The 18012-nt window shown below is 39.0% G+C and overlaps 1 protein-coding gene across 3 annotated transcripts; it reads right to left on the minus strand.

Annotated features, from left to right (window-relative positions):
• Positions 1-446: 446 nt before the first annotated feature.
• LOC131699052 (mediator of RNA polymerase II transcription subunit 15-like) lies at positions 447-18008 on the minus strand. 3 transcript variants are annotated; one of them, XM_058994627.1, is made up of 18 exons: positions 17883-18008; positions 16547-16634; positions 15843-15894; positions 15671-15694; positions 15264-15428; positions 14446-14690; positions 12719-13111; positions 12025-12177; positions 9081-9200; positions 7490-7623; positions 7036-7163; positions 6340-6474; positions 5362-5425; positions 4966-5032; positions 4696-4856; positions 4115-4281; positions 987-1085; positions 447-821 (listed from the first exon to the last, which is right to left on the minus strand). In XM_058994627.1, exons 1-18 carry the CDS (start codon positions 17945-17947, stop codon positions 685-687), a joined length of 2397 nt encoding a protein of 798 aa, XP_058850610.1. In that variant the 5' UTR covers positions 17948-18008; the 3' UTR covers positions 447-684. The 3 variants fall into 3 exon arrangements, with proteins under 3 accessions (XP_058850610.1, XP_058850609.1, XP_058850611.1); XM_058994626.1 differs by having other exon boundaries at positions 12025-12183; XM_058994628.1 differs by lacking the exon at positions 9081-9200 and having other exon boundaries at positions 12025-12183.
• Between the last annotated feature and the right edge of the window lie 4 nt (positions 18009-18012).

The following is an 18012-nucleotide window of genomic DNA, read 5'->3' on the forward strand; positions in this document are numbered from 1 at the left end:
TCTGTGCACTCCAATGTTTAGCCTCTGCGAGCTGCCAACCGTAAGGCTGTGGTATATAAAAAAGAAGTCTATGTGGACTCACGATTACTTCTTCCAGTTTTCAAGTGAAGTCCACCAAGAGAGATCGAGATCGAGAATCTCTGTTGGTACTTATTACTTACCATTTCCATAATTGGAGAATGATATGTTTGGGTGCTTTATCTCAGTGCGCTTCATAGACACAGAACACCTCAATCAATGTGAATATAAACAGCACAGATATGTTCGTGGGGTTTCCAAGAAAAAAAAACACTTGCAGTCTGCTACCTGGATCAGATTCAAGCCAATCCTCCCACTTTGTGCACCCTGTGTTGATGATTTATCAGCTCTTAATTCTCTTTTCATGCAACGCTCAGTGTACTTTTGATCTTTTGCTTATCTGGAGAAAAAAATATGAATCTCCAAACTATAGAATAAGTATTTATTTAATAATCTACTAGATAGTTTCAGAAGACAGGTTCATATAAAAAAAAGTTTATAAACTTGCACACTGCAAGTGAAAGATAGGAGTAAACACTTTATAAATTCTTCATCACAATATTCTATATGGGGGAGGTCATTTTACTGCCCTGTGTATACATTCTCAGTACAAACAATCAATTGCCATGATTTTTACAAACCAACTTAGCTCTTGTTACAACAGCACTATGCTGCAGACAAGCAGGCCTGCCTTACACTCTGTGCCCACGTGCTGAGAAGTGCAGTTACTGAGTGCTTGTCAGGAAGCTGAAGAAGTTTGGATGTCATGTTCCGATGAACCGTTTGCAAGAAGGGATTTGCTTCTGCAAGAAAAATCAAAAACATAAAATTACAAAATGAAATAAGGAACACACTTACGAACTTCTTTTTATAAGCCACTATTCTCATAATTAAATTAATAGTATGAACATTTTCTTACTTGGCAAGTGAAAAAATGAAGTTAGAAGCTGTCAGAAAGGGTTCTTTACCATAGTGCTGTGCATCATCTGACCATTGTGGACTCTGCTCTGGATAATCTGCTGGTATGCTCAACTGGAGTGGAGGTACGCTGGGAAGATTTTTATCATCTAGACCAAAAATAATAAGATCTGTGATATTCCTATAGCTTGTTTGTTTATATATATATATTTAGATTAGTTTGTTCTGAAGATCATTCAAGCTGTAAAAATACTGTCTTTCTGGTAAAGACAAAACTATATATATATATATATATATATATATATAGATACACACACACACACACACACGTGCTCAAATTTGTTGGTACCCCTTCACAAAAAATGAAGAATGCACAATTTTCTCTGAAATAACATGAAACTGACAAAAGTAATTGGCATCCACCATTGTTTATTCCATATTTAATAGAAATCAGACTTTGCTTTTAATTTTTTATTCAACATAATATTGTAAATAATAAAACAAATGAAAATGGCATGGACAAAAATGATGGGACCGCTAACCTAATATTTTGTTGCACAACCTTTAGAGGCAATCACTGCAATCAAACGTTTTCTGTAGCTCTCAATGAGACTTCTGCACCTGTTAACAGGTAGTTTGGCCCACTCTTCCTGAGCAAACTGCTCCAGCTGTCTCAGGTTTGATGGGTGCCTTCTCCAGACTGCAAGTTTCAGCTCTTTCCATAGATGTTCGATAGGATTTAGATCAGGACTCATAGAAGGCCACTTCAGAATAGTCCAATGTTTTGTTCTTATCCATTCTTGGGTGCTTTTAGCTGTGTGTTTTGGGTCATTATCCTGTTGGAGGACCCATGACCTGTGACTAAGACAGAGCTTTCTGACACTGGGCAGTATGTTTCGCTCCAGAATGCCTTGATAGTCTTGAGATTTCATTGTGCCCTGCACAGATTCAAGGCACCCTGTGCCAGGCGCAGCAAAGCAGCCCCAAAACATAACCGAGCCTCCTCCATGTTTCACTGTAGGTATGGTGTTCTTTTTTTTGAAAGCTTCATTTTTTCATCTGTGAACATAGAGCTGATGTGACTTGCCAAAAAGCTCCAGTTTTGACTCATCTGTCCAAAGGACATTCTCCCAGAAGGATTGTGGCTTGTCAATATGCATTTTAGCAAATTCCAGTCTGGCTTTTTTATGTTTTTCTGTCAAAAGTGGAGTCCTCCTGGGTTTTCTTCCATGGAGCCCACTTTCGCTCAAAAAGCAACGGATGGTGCGATCAGAAACTGGCGTACCTTCACCTTGGAGTTCAGCTTGTATCTCTTTGGCAGTTATCCTTGGTTCTTTTTCTACCATTCGCACTATCCTTCTGTTCAATCTGGGGTCGATTTTCCTCTTGCGGCCGCGCCCAGGGAGGTTGGCTACAGTTCCATGGACCTTAAACTTCTTAATAATATTTGCAACTGTTGTCACAGGAACATCAAGCTGCTTGGAGATGGTCTTGTAGCCTTTACCTTTACCATGCTTGTCTATTATTTTCTTTCTGATCTCCTCAGACAACTCTCTCCTTTGCTTTCTCTGGTCCATGTTCAGTGTGGTGCACACAATGATACCAAACAGCACAGTGACTACTTTTCTCCATTTAAATAGGCTGAATGACTGATTACAAGATTGGAGACATGTGTGATACTAATTAAAGAAACTAAATAGTTTGAAATATCACTATAATCCAATTATTTATTATCTTTTCTAAGGGGTACCAACAAATGTGTCCAGGCCATTTTAGAATATCTTTGTAGAATAAGCAATAATTCATCTCTTTTTACAGCTTCTTTGCTTTATGCTATGACATACCAAAGGCATGCAAGTATACATGATAAAATAGCTTTTAATTTCATCACTTTTCAGGAGGAATGAAGCATTATTTCAATGAGCTGTAAGGGTACCAACAAATTTGAGCACGTCTGTATACATACATATATACATACATACATACACACACACGCAGCTCTGGAAAAAATTAAGAGACCACTGCAAAATTATCAGTTTCTCTGGTTTTACTATTTATAGGTATGTGTTTGGGTAAAATGAACATTTTTGTTTTATTCTATAAACTACTGACAACATTTCTCCCAAATTCCAAATAAAAATATTGTCATTTAGAGCATTTATTTGCAGAAGCCAAGTACAAAGTTGTCCTGGAAGAAAACTTGCTTCCTTCTGCTCTGACAATGTTCCCCAACTCTGAGGATTGGTTTTTCCAGCAGGACAATGCTCCATGCCACACAGCCAGGTCAATCAAGGTGTGGATGGAGGACCACCAGATCAAGACCCTGTCATGGCCAGCCCAATCTCCAGACCGGAACCCCATTGAAAACCTCTGGAATGTGATCAAGAGGAAGCTGGATGGTCACAAGCCATCAAACAAAGCCGAGCTGCTTGAATTTTCGCGCCAGGAGTGGCATAAAGTCACCCAACATCAATGTGAAAGACTGGTGAGCATGCCAAGACGCATGAAAGCTGTGCTTGAAAATCAGGGTTATTCCACCAAATATTGATTTCTGAACTCCTCCTAAGTTAAAACATCAGTATTGTGTTGTTTAAAAATGAATATGAACTTATTTTCTTTGCATTATTCGAGGTCTGACAACACTGCATCTTTTTTGTTATTTTGACCAGTTGTCATTTTCTGCAAATAAATGCTCTAAATGACAATATTTTTATTTGGAATTTGGGAGAAATGTTGTCAGTAGTTTATAGAATAAAACAAAAATGTTCATTTTACCCAAACACATACCTATAAATAGTAAAACCAGAGAAACTGATAATTTTGCAGTGATCTCTTAATTTTTTCCAGAGATAGATATACATATATATACACACACACACACACACACACACACACACACACACACACACACATTAGCTTACTGTATCTGTATTGCTACTGGCAGAAACATTAAGCTATTAACCTTCAGAACATAATTAACCAAGAATGAACTGTAGTCAACAGGTGCCAACCTCTTATTTAAAAAGCTGCAAGCAAAGTCAACATATACAAGCGGTGCCTACAAAAGAAAGAAAACAACCACAGATATTTTTACTGTACATGCATTAAACTTCTGATCTTAATGATGGCCTACTTTACAATGGGAACGTAATATCAAAAGTTCCAATCTGATGCTCACCTAATTTACAAATGAGATGAACAGTTCCGTTGTTACTGCAGTGAGAAGGGTCGAGATTGACGAGGAATTTCGGATTTAACCGCGCCACTTCCCCTTGCAGGATATTTGGGATTGTCTGCCTTTCATCGTCTTCATGTTTCCGTTTCCGAGCAGAGATTATTGGGCCCCTGTGATACAGACAGTCCATTCAGCTTGACTCGGTTGAAATTCTTTTAAAACCTAATTTAAGGTGAACATATTTTTTTTACCCATGTTGCTCTCTATAGGTTATCTCCAAGTACTGTAAAAGCATATAGGTTCTAAAGCAAATCAATGGCCATTAGAAATGTTCATTAGAAAAGCAGCCAGTGGGGAGACACATATAACGCTCACTGTGGCGGCAACTGCTTTGTTCAAATGACTGACATGAAAGGGTTCATTTTTCTTTTACGCCATAGAATGCAACACATATGGATTTACTACTATTGTAACAGTAGGCACTATTGGGTTGTAATAAAAATAAAGGATCCTCTTTGGCAGAAGGATCTGTTAAAAATAAACAAAAAGACCTAATGTATCAGTGATCAAACAGTAATGTTTACATGATTGGAGGTCCGTGAATAGCGGTCATGGCCGGTGCAAAGGTGCGGTAGAGGGAATGGTTGAAGACAGGGGAGCGCATATTTGTCAGGACGGCATCCAGCAGAGGCTGGCACAGGTACTGCTGCTTCGTACTGGGTACTGGCGGGGGAGGAGGTGTTGGCTGCAATACAAAACATTTACAAAGTAAATGCCAAATGTGTCCACAATTTCAAAACAAGCAACTAGTAAAAAAAGAAATAAATATAACTTTAAAAAGCCACTGAACTCACCACTGCCATATCATTCTTCAGTTTTTCAAGAGCAATTTCACACTTCTGCAGAGTTTTCAATGGACAGCTGTAAGAGGAGAAGTCATAAATGTTAAAATGACTTTTTAATTTACATTTTAGAATCTTTACATACTAGATCTTTATAAGAAAACCCTAATGACACATTCTTTCACCGTCTGGTTGCGGAATTTGGAATCTGCGCGTTACTTCAACAGATAATTATTTCATTGTTGGATCTTTACAACAGAAATGAGCGCAAGTATGACTGCCCATATGCAACAGGTTTTATTAAAGCTAATCTTGTAGCTTTCTCTGTTCTAAAATCTCTAGTGCCTCATGCTGCCAAGCACAGTTTTATTATTTCAAAGACCACCCCACGCCTCTCCCAGATCTTACCGCTTCGAAGGGTCAGTCAGAATATCCAACAGACTTTTCATCTTACTGAGGTCTTTCTTCCTGTCTGTGAACAAGATCAAAGAACAAAAATACAATTAAACTGATGAATGAAAGAAATACCAGTTTCCATTTTCTAATTCAATAATAAGGCAATGACAGCTTATAAACTATAAAATAATTTTAAAATAAAGCATGCTGTAATGCTTCTTGTTGGTTACTATTTTAAAAAGTTAAACAATTATATGACTAGTGAAATCGGTCTTCGCTGTCAAAGGAATTCCACATCCTCTCTTTGGCTTGGTAGAAAATCTCTACTTTGGACTCAAATATAACCCACTGAAATCTTTTCTGTGCAATAGGTTTTCTGTTGCAACTAATAGGGGTGGCAACTACTAAAACAGCTATTTAAAAAGGGACAAAGCATTTATTCACTGAAAAAACTGTTAAGAGTGTTTGAATGCAACGTGGAGGCTGTTGTGACAGCTATGTGTATGCATGCATGCCATTTAAATGCTAAAGCTGCATTCCTGGCAGTGCCTAGAGCCATGTGACCAAATAACATTATGATCTACAGCAGGGGTCTCCAATCCTGGTCCTAGAGAGCTACTGTGACTGCTGGTTTTCGTTTCAACCAATCTCTGTTACTTAATTGAACCAATTATTGGCTTAATTAGTCAAGATTAACAGGTCCAGATCTTTCGCCACTGATGATGTAAAGACACCTATAAAACCTGCAGGATTGGGGCTCTCCAGGACCAGGGTTGGAGACCAATGATCTACAGGGATCAAAACACTGCAAAAAGAGGAGTGGAGATGATCTAGGTTGTGGAATTCTACAATACAATAATACAGATCTGAGGATCACAAGAAGACAAGTAAATATTGAAGTTAAAGAAATCCTGTATACAGCACTAATGACACGCACAAGCTAAATCTGAAAATGCTGTACACAAAACAGAATGCGGGCGCTTCACCTACCTTCGTTTTTATCAATCTTGTTAATCATCCTCCTGAGAGGTTCAATGTACTTTGATAACTGTTTGAGCTTCTCCAGGTACTGCTGTTCCTCTGTTTGTGATGAGCTGGCAGGACTCATAACGGAACCGGGGTTACCTGGAAAATAATAATACACAAAAATAAGACACAAAATCACATGCAATATTTAATCCATAACGCCCATACATCAGGCACTACCAGCATTCACTCTGGGTCATTTAATTGCAGGGTACACTTGGTAATTGGGGGGGGGGGGGAGGGGTGGCAGGGTTGATACTGACCTTAAATTACTCACAAATGTACATACAATATTCTAGCACACCTAGAAACAACTGCCACAACCCTTGAATAATGTGTGTAGGTCTACAGGCATTGTGGGTGAGAATACTTATATATATAAAAAACTACAATTAAAAAAAAAAAAGTGCTTTCCTATTTGCAATTTCAGTAATATTTTCTTTGGAGAAATTAGTGCCAAGTTCATAAAAAGGTAGCAAAGGTAGTGTTTTGGTTTGATTTTTGAACATTGGAATTAAGTGTAGTGTTCAATGAACAGGATGGCATCTGTACACAGGATAAGATGTACTGGAATTTTGACAAATACTTCACTGTGATTGGTTGATTTTTGATTTATAATAAGTCATATTGGCTGTTTATAGCATTATAGTATCCAGGTACCTGGAGTGTTGAGTGGTCCTGGCGAGGGCACGCTGAAGTTCTGTGGTGTGCGTGCTGTGGCCGGGCTTTGGGAGGGCTGTGGGGAGGGACTGGGAAGGAAACCCCCTGGAGATGGGGCCGGTCCGGAGCTGAAACAGAAACAGCCCACTAGTGTCTGAGAAGCGCTCCAATACGAGTCTAGGGGTTCCATTAAAGACGACAAACAACCCTTTGATTTGATATTAGCAATTTTAATTTTAAAAGGTAATTGTCTTGATTTGGCAGCTCATAAGAATGACATATCCATTTTACAGCTGATTAAAAGGAGGTGAACAAGACTATCCACCTCCTAGGGTTATCCAGATTCCTGTAAGGACTTAAAACAAGAAAGGAAAAACTGTTTTGGGTTTAAACTGAGCACGAACAATTGAAACTATTTGTTTGTTTTAAATACTAAATTTGCAGCCTCATTTACCTGACGGAGTTGGGCTGGGAGGTTGGAGGCTGAGGGGAAGGCTGTGGCTGCGAGGGAGGGGGCATCGACTGGGGCGTCGACACCTGCTGTACCGGAGAGGGGGATGACATCATGGTGATATTGCCTTGACTGACCTGCGGACACAAACCAGTCAAATAAATACAGAGCGGATTGGAAAGAAAAAGTGGGTCCGATAAAAATCAGCAAGCCAGGCAAAAGAAATTAATTAAATTCCGCTGCTTTTTATTTTTTTGTTTGTTTAGACTAAGGAATCCACAGAATGAACACTTTTGTCAATGTTAAATTATGACGGTGCACAATCGACACTTTATAATGCACTGATCCCCCTACAGATGTACATGTACAAGTTTAGACATTTGCTAGACAAGGATGCACAATGTTCTTTATTAAGGTACAAAAGAGAAATAGTTTATACTAAAAGTAGAAAATTATTTGGCACACAAGCATTTTAGAAAGCGAAAAAAATATATATATATATATATTAACTGAATTTCAGTACTGGCCATATTTACCGTACTCTAAAAAGAGATTTAGTACAATCTAGAAAAAATAACTGTACACAACAGGCTAGTTAACCAGTCCCTGTCTTGGGTATGCCCCTATACAACTGTGGCAATTTGGTTACTTTTTGAGCAATCAGTGCAACACAAAATAAATTACACAACATGGCAATGATTTAATTACCAGAAATTACAGAAAAAAACACTTGTCATTTACTCAAGCATCATTTCACAGCCACATACCAAACACAGGATGTTAATGCCACTAAATGGACCTACTGTAAGTTTGAGAAGAAAAAAAATATCACACAGACACAGCCACACACACACACACACAACCCCCTGGTATTTATTAAATAAGCAGGATTCAGAAATGCGTCAACTTTAACATATGGCCAAAAACATCCAGTTCCAGTAACTGAAGAAACAGCTTTTCCATCTCTTTCCTAACCCAAACCATTGTCTTTTAAACAAACAGCTGTAATGAACCCAAGACATTACCTTAGATATACGATCTTATTTGTTAAAATGCAAACATTACTAACTAACAGAACAGGAGGTGCCTCGCCCTCCACATTGCTGACATTTGCAGTACTTAGTCATTTCAAACCCTTTAAACTTCATTACGCAATCTTCATACTGCAAAGAGGAAAAGATACAGCCATGTTATAGTACATGGCTTTATAAAATCTCATTTGGTTTCAACCCAGGCACTTCATATGCAAGACATCTGTTCACCAAAACAGAAATAGCTACTGCTAGGATCAAGGGTTTCACACACAGAAGAGCTTGACAAGCTGGGATGCCTTTAATAGAAATAAATGTACAGTAGTTAAAAGACAGTATACACCAAACCACATTTTTTCGCGATATAAAAAACATATGCTTCAGACCAATCAAGTGCGAGCCACTGCAAGGTTATAAAAAACAGACAACTGCTACAAATTAAAATTTAAAATTGTGAAAGCTACTTACAGTGGCATCCATGTTCTATATGCCAATGCCAATGACCAGCAGATGCATTGTAATCTATCGTTTTGTTCGCTGTGCGCAATACACGATGGAAATACCTGTGGCATTTGCTGTCCTCCCAAAGGAGCGGAGTTTTGAGGCACTGCAGAGGCTGCGGCCGCGCGGGGTAACCGTGGTTGTATTTGCATCCCACCTCGGAGCATATTAGGGGACATCATCTTGGAGGACAGAGGGACAACAGACATGTAATAGCAAAACAAGAAACGCAGTGCATTGCAGGAATGGAAGGAAGCACATGCATGCATAGATATCCTACAAGACAAACTGAGAGTGCAATGTGTGGGACTGAAGATCTGGAAATTTAGGTCGGTGTTGAAATGAAAATAAAAGTGCTAGGAAAATATTAAAATGACCAATGGGTTACAGTTATGATGGCAGCTATACCAACTAAAAAGGTGCTATTTTGAAATAACTAGAATGCTTATCCTAAAGGTTTCTGATAATTTATACAGTTCATGACTACAACTTATTTTACTAAATTTCTCAGCTAATATGTGTAACTATTTTGAGGTATGAATAGATATGAAAGCATTTTATAAGAATAGTTATTTCTTAATAAGCAATTACTCATACCAGATATTTTTGGTCTAAATCTAGTGTTACATGTGAGGGGGTGTGATCTTGTACAATGAATGTTTACTGATGTACAGCAAAAATTATAAAATGATAGGACAAGCTAAAAGTATGCATGTGCTTTTAGTTTGTTAAGAACAAAAGGCACAAAATTAAAGCAACACCCAGAACAGAAAAAAGAACTAATAAAGAAACAGAAGGACTGAAAGTCAAACTCTGTGCCTCTATTAGTTTATAATAGCAATACAAATGCAGTGATCTCTAGCAAAATATATTTCTGTAACACATAGGCAAGCATGCAATAGCAGCCACAAGAAAAAAAGAAAAAATACGCATACAACATTCTCATGAAGCACAGATGCATGCCACGTAGCATGGTGGGAAAAGAACAATGGCTCTCAATCCAGCCATATTAAAAGGACTTGTCAAAATGCAGAGCGACTCCACTTCCAAGGTCACCAGGTGGGAAGCTATCATTCATAAAGCGTTGCATGGCTAGATTCGTACCCCGGCCCCACTTAGCAACAGCCACAATTCGTTATAACTACTGTTACACAAAGTCTACAGCGGGAACCGCATCTATTGTTCAGCAGTTTCTATACATGCCTTTCCAACCTGGACTACAAAACCTAATTAATCGGTATAAAAGATCTTGGTACCAAATGAAAAACAGATCCAGATGGTAGAACAGAATGAGACACAATGCTTTACATTCAAACCCAATAAGCTGCAGAGAGGGTTACAGATTAACCAAGTGGGGCCCACAGCTGCAACGGTGCACATTACTTGGTAAATATTGCTTCAGCAATCTATCAGTGTAATTGTTCAAACCTATTTGACAAGCTTTCTTCTCAAACTAAATGAGACATGCTACAGCAAATTCTAACTAGGTCCTGAGGTGCACAGCTTTGTGCTCATAAGATACCAAAAGCTGCCAATTCAATTAACGCTAGATTTTTCTATCGGCCAGGCCATAGCCAGAGATTTTCTATTCAGTATATAGAAATGTAAAAATTAAGGAATAATTAGTCTCCCCCCGAAAAAAAAAAGAATCCATGGATCATCTTGAACAGATAGTTCTTTTGCAAGATCGATACAAATGAATTAACACCTGTTTTTTTTTTTTTATTTCCACTTACACCTGAAGAGTCTTTTGTGGTTTTGAAAGCTGGTGTTTGTATATCACAGTTAATCTAAACAGTATAACCTCTTCAAATCTAATATTATAATTACTTTGATAAAAAAAAATAATAATAATAATAATGAATTACCAGTGATCAAGTGATTTCCAACCTGTCTCCACTTTCCCCTCTTAACTCTTTCATGCTAGCGTCGAACCCTTTTTTGCATAAAGCAATTCAAGATTGCTGTAGGGTTTTAGGGAACATACCATATGAAATTAACACTTTTTTTTGTTATGGTCTCCAACACATATAACACAGTGCTCATATAACCCTGCAAATATGAAAAGAGTACCACAAACAGAAAGAGAGACATGAAGCAACGACAGAGCAGCAGAAACATTGTCAAATTACTGCCGCAAAGATCACTTTTTTCTTGTACAATAACCACGATCGAATTTGACCACGAGAATCATAGAATACAGTAGTATACTGAGCTTGAAGCCAGTATCATCCAGAAAACAAAAAGACACATGAGCATAATATGGCAGAAGATTTTGCACGAGGAGTTACCATAACATTGAAAATATTAGCAGTTGAAATTGGGGCAGTGGAATGAAAAGATTATACAAGCCCCCGTCATGGGCACCTGTTCTTGATCTCTGACAGACAGTGGTGTCAGAATCTGCCATTCATATATAAATCACAGGGGGGAAATTAACATCAGATAAATCAGCAAGCTGTTTTAAACCACATATCAGAACGTAAACCATACTATAACACAGGAGGAGTTTTAACAGCCAGAAAGGAATAATACACTGTCATTCATAAAAAAGGTCCTTACATTAGTAGCAATTACCTTAAATACATGGAGTAATTGCTGACAATGTGTGTGCAGTCTTCTTTTCACCGCAATGTACTAGCAGCACCATCATACAAAGTCTATGAAAGTGGATTTCAGTGACGACTCAAATTTCAAGGCAGCACTCGAGAACGTATATTCAGGTAACATGTATTCAACGTCAAATGCACTGACAACCCAATTGCATTTTCTATAGAAAACCTTATTATCACTTCCAGCACCATTGCAAGAGTGCTTGTACCACAAACATAATATCAGCTTCTTTTTGTGCTTCACAGTGTTAAGTCTAGGTGTTTTTATTTTGCCATTTATCACTGTTTACAATACATACAAAAGCCACCAGTAACCCCACTACCATGCCAATGAGAAGCATGCATTCACTACAGGCCTGCACCAATCACACCTTCCTCTATGAGCCAGCCTTACCTGTCCAGGAGCTCCTCCTGCTGCTGCTAGCTGTGCCTGTGCAACTTGCTGGGCTTGGTGTTGAGCCTGTTGCTGAGCTGCCTGTTGTGCTTGTTGTTGCTGCTGCTGCTGCTGCTGCTGCTGCTGCTGCTGCTGAACCATTTGAGCATGAGCCTGTAACTGTCCAGAACAGTGTCAAATTACTGATTTGATGTATATTATAGTTTATTGTAGTGGTCACGAAAGAGAGGGACCTCAATCAGCACCTCCCTCGAGCAGAGTCTGCCAGGCACATTGTTCCATGATTTCAGAATTATTTACGCTGTGGTTTGTCATAGAGGGCTAAGTGTAGACCACCAAACTCAGATCACTTATAACCTAAGCAATACTGAAACCAAAGCTTCAAGGTGTTTTTTTTAAGCTGGTTCTAGTAAACATAAATGTCTCATTTTTGTCACAAGCAGGGGTATGTGTGACATAGTAACATATTTGCATTCAAGTTATTTTTAGTTTTTGTTAAATTACAGGACAGTCGGATATGAAGCAGGCACACATGCACCCTAATTTATTTATTTTTTAAAAAGCAAACAATGAAAAGAGTTAGCAACTGCAGAAGCTAGTTAATGCCCAACACGGTGCTACACCTGTTCTAGGCAGATACACTTTTTTGCTGCTTATTCTCTAGGCTTAATCCAACAACATTGCCCAGTTTTACCTGCATGGCTTGAATCTTTAACTGCTGCTGCTGCTGCTGTGTGAGACCCCCAGTTTGGACGGGCTGTCCTTGTATCTGCCCTGCTAGGGACTGAGGTTGGGGCACCATGGTTTGCTGCTGGGACTGTGGTGGCAGCTGAGCTTGCTGGGGCTGGGGGGCTTGTTGTTGCTGTGCCATTTGCTGCATCTGCTGCTGTATGGACTGAGGCTGCTGCTGCTGCTGCTGCTGCTGCTGGTGCTGAGGCTGTTGCATTGGCTGCTGCACCTGCTGCTGTTGCATTGCTTGCGCCTGCGCCTGTGCCTGCGCCTGCTGCTGTTGCTGCTGCTGGAGCTGTTGCAATTGCGCAAGTTGCTGCAATTGCTGATGCTGCTGCTGCAATCTTGGAGGAAGCATCTAAAAAGAAATTGCAGAATGCCAAAGGTTTTTTTGTATATTTAATTGTAATCGAAAAGTGTGTGTGGGGGGGAGGTGTAAAAGGCATGTGTGTGGGGGGGAGGTGTAAAAGGCATTACATTTTTTTTTAATTTAATTTTTTTATATAAAGAGCTGAAGCAAGAGGTGACGCCTCTGTCCTCCAGCCCTTTTCCAGAAACTAACATTTCAAAAAGATGAATTGCACAAATTGAGAACACTGTTTTACATGAAAAAGGTCTCAAACTGTACTAGAGGACCAATTGTAGTCATAAGCGGGCAGCAGTGTGGAGTAGTGGTTAGGGCTCTGGACTCTTGACCGACGGGTTGGGGGTTCAATCCCCAGTGGGGGACACTGCTGCTGTACCCTTGAGCAAGGTACTTTACCTAGATTGCTCCAGTAAAAACCCAACTGTATAAATGGGGAATTGTATGTAAAAATAATGTGTTATCTGTATAATGTGATATCTTGTAACAATTGTAAGTCGCCTTGGATAAGGGCATCTGCTAAGAAATAAATAATAATAATAATAATAAGCAAAATATTGCATGGAATTTTGTATCTTTAAATCCAGTCTGATCACAGCTGCCCTAATACACCAATTCTTAATTGTGTCCCCACATGACTTTGGAAATACTGTACTGTATACTGGAAATGGGATGAGATTGCTAGAAACAGATGGAGTGAGACCGATTTCTTGAACATTGTTGTTGGTCTAGATCAAGCTTACTGTAACCTAGGCAACTGGCGCAAGAGATCAGTGCATTAAAACAGAGCATTAATTTAAAAGCTAAATCTAGGAGATGGTGCAAAGTAATCTGCTAACTACGTATTTGGCTTCAGCTATTAATCAACACACTTCAAGCTAAAGCAAAGCTGCACAGCGAAAGCAGAATATATGCAACTTGTTAGAAAAACTAATATCTGATTGAGTGTACAACTTGTCCGAGGTCCTCTAGACTTAGCCTTACAAACTAGAGTTCACAGTATTGAAGTGCCAATGTGATCGTAAATTTTGTGTTCATAAAAAATAGATAACATGTAAGTTTTTCATATTGTTATTAAGAAACCGAATACCAGTTTGGTACTCTGGTTTTATTCAGGGGCGAGTGCTTGTGCTGGCATGGAAGGCAGTGCTAAAGATAGAACACAACTGATGCATTTGCAGGCATGCACAAAGCCATGGCTCACAGAACCACATACAGTACACAGATTTGAAGAATTGGCCCAGTTATCCATTATTGTAGCGTACACTGCAGCACCAATAATAGGCTTGGTGGAGACTTTGCAAAATAAAATCTCAAGCATTCATTACCTGCTGCTGTTGGTTTTGTTGTTGCTGCTGCTGCTGCTGCTGCTGCTGCTGCTGCTGCATCTGCTGCAGCTTGAGTATGTGTTGCTGCTGCGCTTGAAACTGTTGCTGTTGCATGGCAGACTGTTGCTGCACTTGAAATTGCTGTTGCTGCTGCTGCTGCTGCTGCTGTTGCAAGGCTGCTTGCTGCTGCTGAAACTGCTGCTGATGCTGTTGCTGTTGAGCTAACTGCTGCATTTGGAGCTGATCTACAATGGAAAAGGAGGAAGCTTAATGTAACGGTATTATATGTGTCATTGTATTTGTACACAACTAATATCTACTGTACAGCAGGTGGTAGTGCCAAAAACAAAGCAGCAAAGCCAATCCTTGTCTCTGTATCAATGCTAGAAGGGAGTTTAAATCCATGAGATTAATGTAAGCACCTCAGAAGCACAGCACACAATGGTGTTTAATTCCTTAATGATTTTCAAGCAAAAGTCATACAATTTGCCTAATATTTTGTGTAGTACATAATAAAAAGAAAGTACCATTGTTTCATTCAGCTAGGATTCTCACAATGGCTGTAAATAAAGTAATAAGTAAATAAAGACTGCTTGTTAATTAATCTTATACAGCAATTTTTACCTGCATTTGCATTAAATTAAGAAAGCATTCTTTCAAAGACCTAGAAGGAAGTGTGTGAATTAGCTAGAGAACCAAGTCAGTACTTCTACAACTGCTTAATGGGCTCTATCCATCAAGAGGGCTTGGTTTTGTTTTTTTCTAATTGAAAAGTGTAGTATCTCTTAATAGTATGTCTGTAGTTTCTTGCCACTTACTTTGCTGTGCAGCGTTAGCAACACCTTGCAAGCCATGAGGTGGCATCCCTGATGCCCCCGGCTGCGTCTGCCCAGACAGCATCTGCTGGTTTATCCGCACCATTCCCATGCCAGCCGCCCCACCGGGAGGACCCCCTGTCAGGTTCTGTAATGCGTTCATGGGGTCTGGGGTAATAAGATGGTAAAATCATTTGTTTTACAAGGCTGATCAGACCAAATAAATTCCAGCTTGGACAACGTAACTAATAGCCATCCAAGCTGATATATATTTACTTAAATACATTTATTATTAAGTATTTTGAGCTCATCTTGCCCTTTGCAGTAAAGGCCTTAATGAAGTCAGCCCTGTCTAATATTACCACACTGTTAGAGCTCCAAAAATACAATACAAAAAAAGGTTTACTTACCACCTTGGCCTTGGGCCTTCTTATCTGAAAAAAAAGGTGCAGTGTCTCAATTGGAATATAATTGGTACAATAAGTCATTCTTTAAAAAAAATCAATTGCAAAGCAAGCTTCTTGAATTTATGTTGTACAAGTACAAAAAACTAAGCCATATTGCATTTTAAACAGTACTTACGAATGTCTCTGAAGTGAATAATGAGTCTTGCCACCAAGGACAGATATTCCTCCTGTTTCAAAGTAAAACAAAAACACATATTGGAAAACATTATTGGCAATGTTTGTTTTTTGTATATGAATACAAAGAACCGTAGTTATGATCTAGTAGATTCAGGTAGTTATACAATAATCTACAAAAGACTTCAACAACCTCCAGTTTATGGCACATGGTCTTCTGACTCACACCACGACTGATGCAATATTCGGTCATCATTTTCATTGGCAAAGAAGCAATACAAAGGATACAGCAAATGTGGCAACTAATGTATTAGAGGAATGGAAAAAAAAACATAGGGAAACACACAGCCTAAAGAATAGGCACCGAAGAGTTTGGCATTTAAACAATACAAAACTAGAAGCAGATGATCTTGTTTAATGCAATGCCAATAAAACAAGGCAGACTAGAACGTACAGTCATTACAAAATATGTGTTTTTGCTACAACAGCTTTAAAAAGGAACTAAAGTCAAATTACTCTTCAACAAGTTAAAGCACTACTGTAATTAGACAAACTGATTTGTGTTCCTTTATTTTACTCGAAAATTAGCAGGCAAGGAGTCGGGATTTGATCCATTCCTGGTTTTATTATAAACTGCTATTACAACCTGAAGTGGGTGAAACTGCTATGCAGTTTTTCTTATTTCCATCCCTGCTGAGTACTCACCCTTGATTTGGCTTTCATAAAGACATGGTTTTCCATGTCATTGCTGGACTTGTTGTGAGCAGTGCCTGCTTTACGCATAGCCTCTTCACTGAAATAAAAACACATCAGAAAACAAAGTCAAATTACAGCAATTACAGTCCTTCTTTACGTGCCTTTAATATTATAGTGGCTTACGAGGCAGTAAAACAGACTCAAATATCCAGTCTGTATACATTTTGTATATCTCTAAAAATCGTTTTATACTGCAACTGCTTGAATCGTGTTATTATTCAGAGCGGATTTATTTGTGAAGGGTCCATTTTTAAAACTAAATGCTATGCAACTATTCTAATAGATTTGCAGCCTGCGGAAGCTAATATGCATTTACAAAAATCTGAAACTAGAATTGACTGTTTGCAATCCACCACTTTACTCAAGTCAGCGTGAAACGCAGCCTGTACAGAAAGATGAAACTGCTAAATTAGGTATTTAAAATGTAAAGGACAGATGTGCTCATAGCTTAGGAATTCAATAAAACACAACTATAAAACATACCCCGGCTAAAGAATGTGATCTCTTACTGGGCATTTTATCACCTCCCCACCTCCAAAAACCCTAATACATAAAATTACAGTTTAATACATGTGATTCGACAAACAACCAATAATTAACTTAAACAGATAACATTAGCTATTCCACTGCATCCATTTTAGTACAATCCCTATGAATCACAGCATTGTCACCATGACAGACATTTCAAACGCTATCACTTGAGCATAGCGCCGGTCTTGGACATGAACTGGTACAGTAACTGTGGTATTCCACAGTAACACAAACACGACTTCTTGCTATTTACCACCAGCTTTTATTCCAAGCAGCAGGAACACGTTTTACAAGTCAAGTTAATTCAAGTTCAAGGTTTCAACACACAATCAACACACACGAGTCAAAAAGTTGTAACGTTGACTCCCGTGAAATCAATCGTGCTTTGTGCTTCTCGTTTATTAGTTTGTAACCCGTTCGTTACACTTCTACACGTGTCTATATAAGTTCATATTTATTAAAAATGTCAAACATTTCCGCAGTCGACTCGCTTTTTATATTGACTAAGAGAGCATTGCGGTATCGCAATAAATTATGCTTAAAAGAGGGACAGTGCGAGCGAGGAATCGCAAGTCATCACCTAAACCATCCCCGCTTTTTGCCTGTGAGACTGCCAGCAACACCGAGGCTGCTACCACGGCCTTTTTGAATGCGCCAGTTCCCGGCTGGTATTTCAATCGCTTCCATGTCTAGACTCCCAGCTACCAGCGTTTCCAACATTGCCTATAGTATACAACAAACCACGGAAACTTACATCTGTCCTACCACTTTCTGTCGGAAAGCGAGACTCCTCCAGTCGCTGTCCGCTCCAGGATCCATCACTGCGTTGCTGTTTGGGGGGAGAAGGCAAACTGAGAAATTGAATGCGAAACACGCAGCAAAGG

This window comes from Acipenser ruthenus, chromosome 21 (assembly GCF_902713425.1).
Source record: "Acipenser ruthenus chromosome 21, fAciRut3.2 maternal haplotype, whole genome shotgun sequence".
Classification (NCBI taxonomy): Eukaryota; Metazoa; Chordata; class Actinopteri; order Acipenseriformes; family Acipenseridae; genus Acipenser; species Acipenser ruthenus.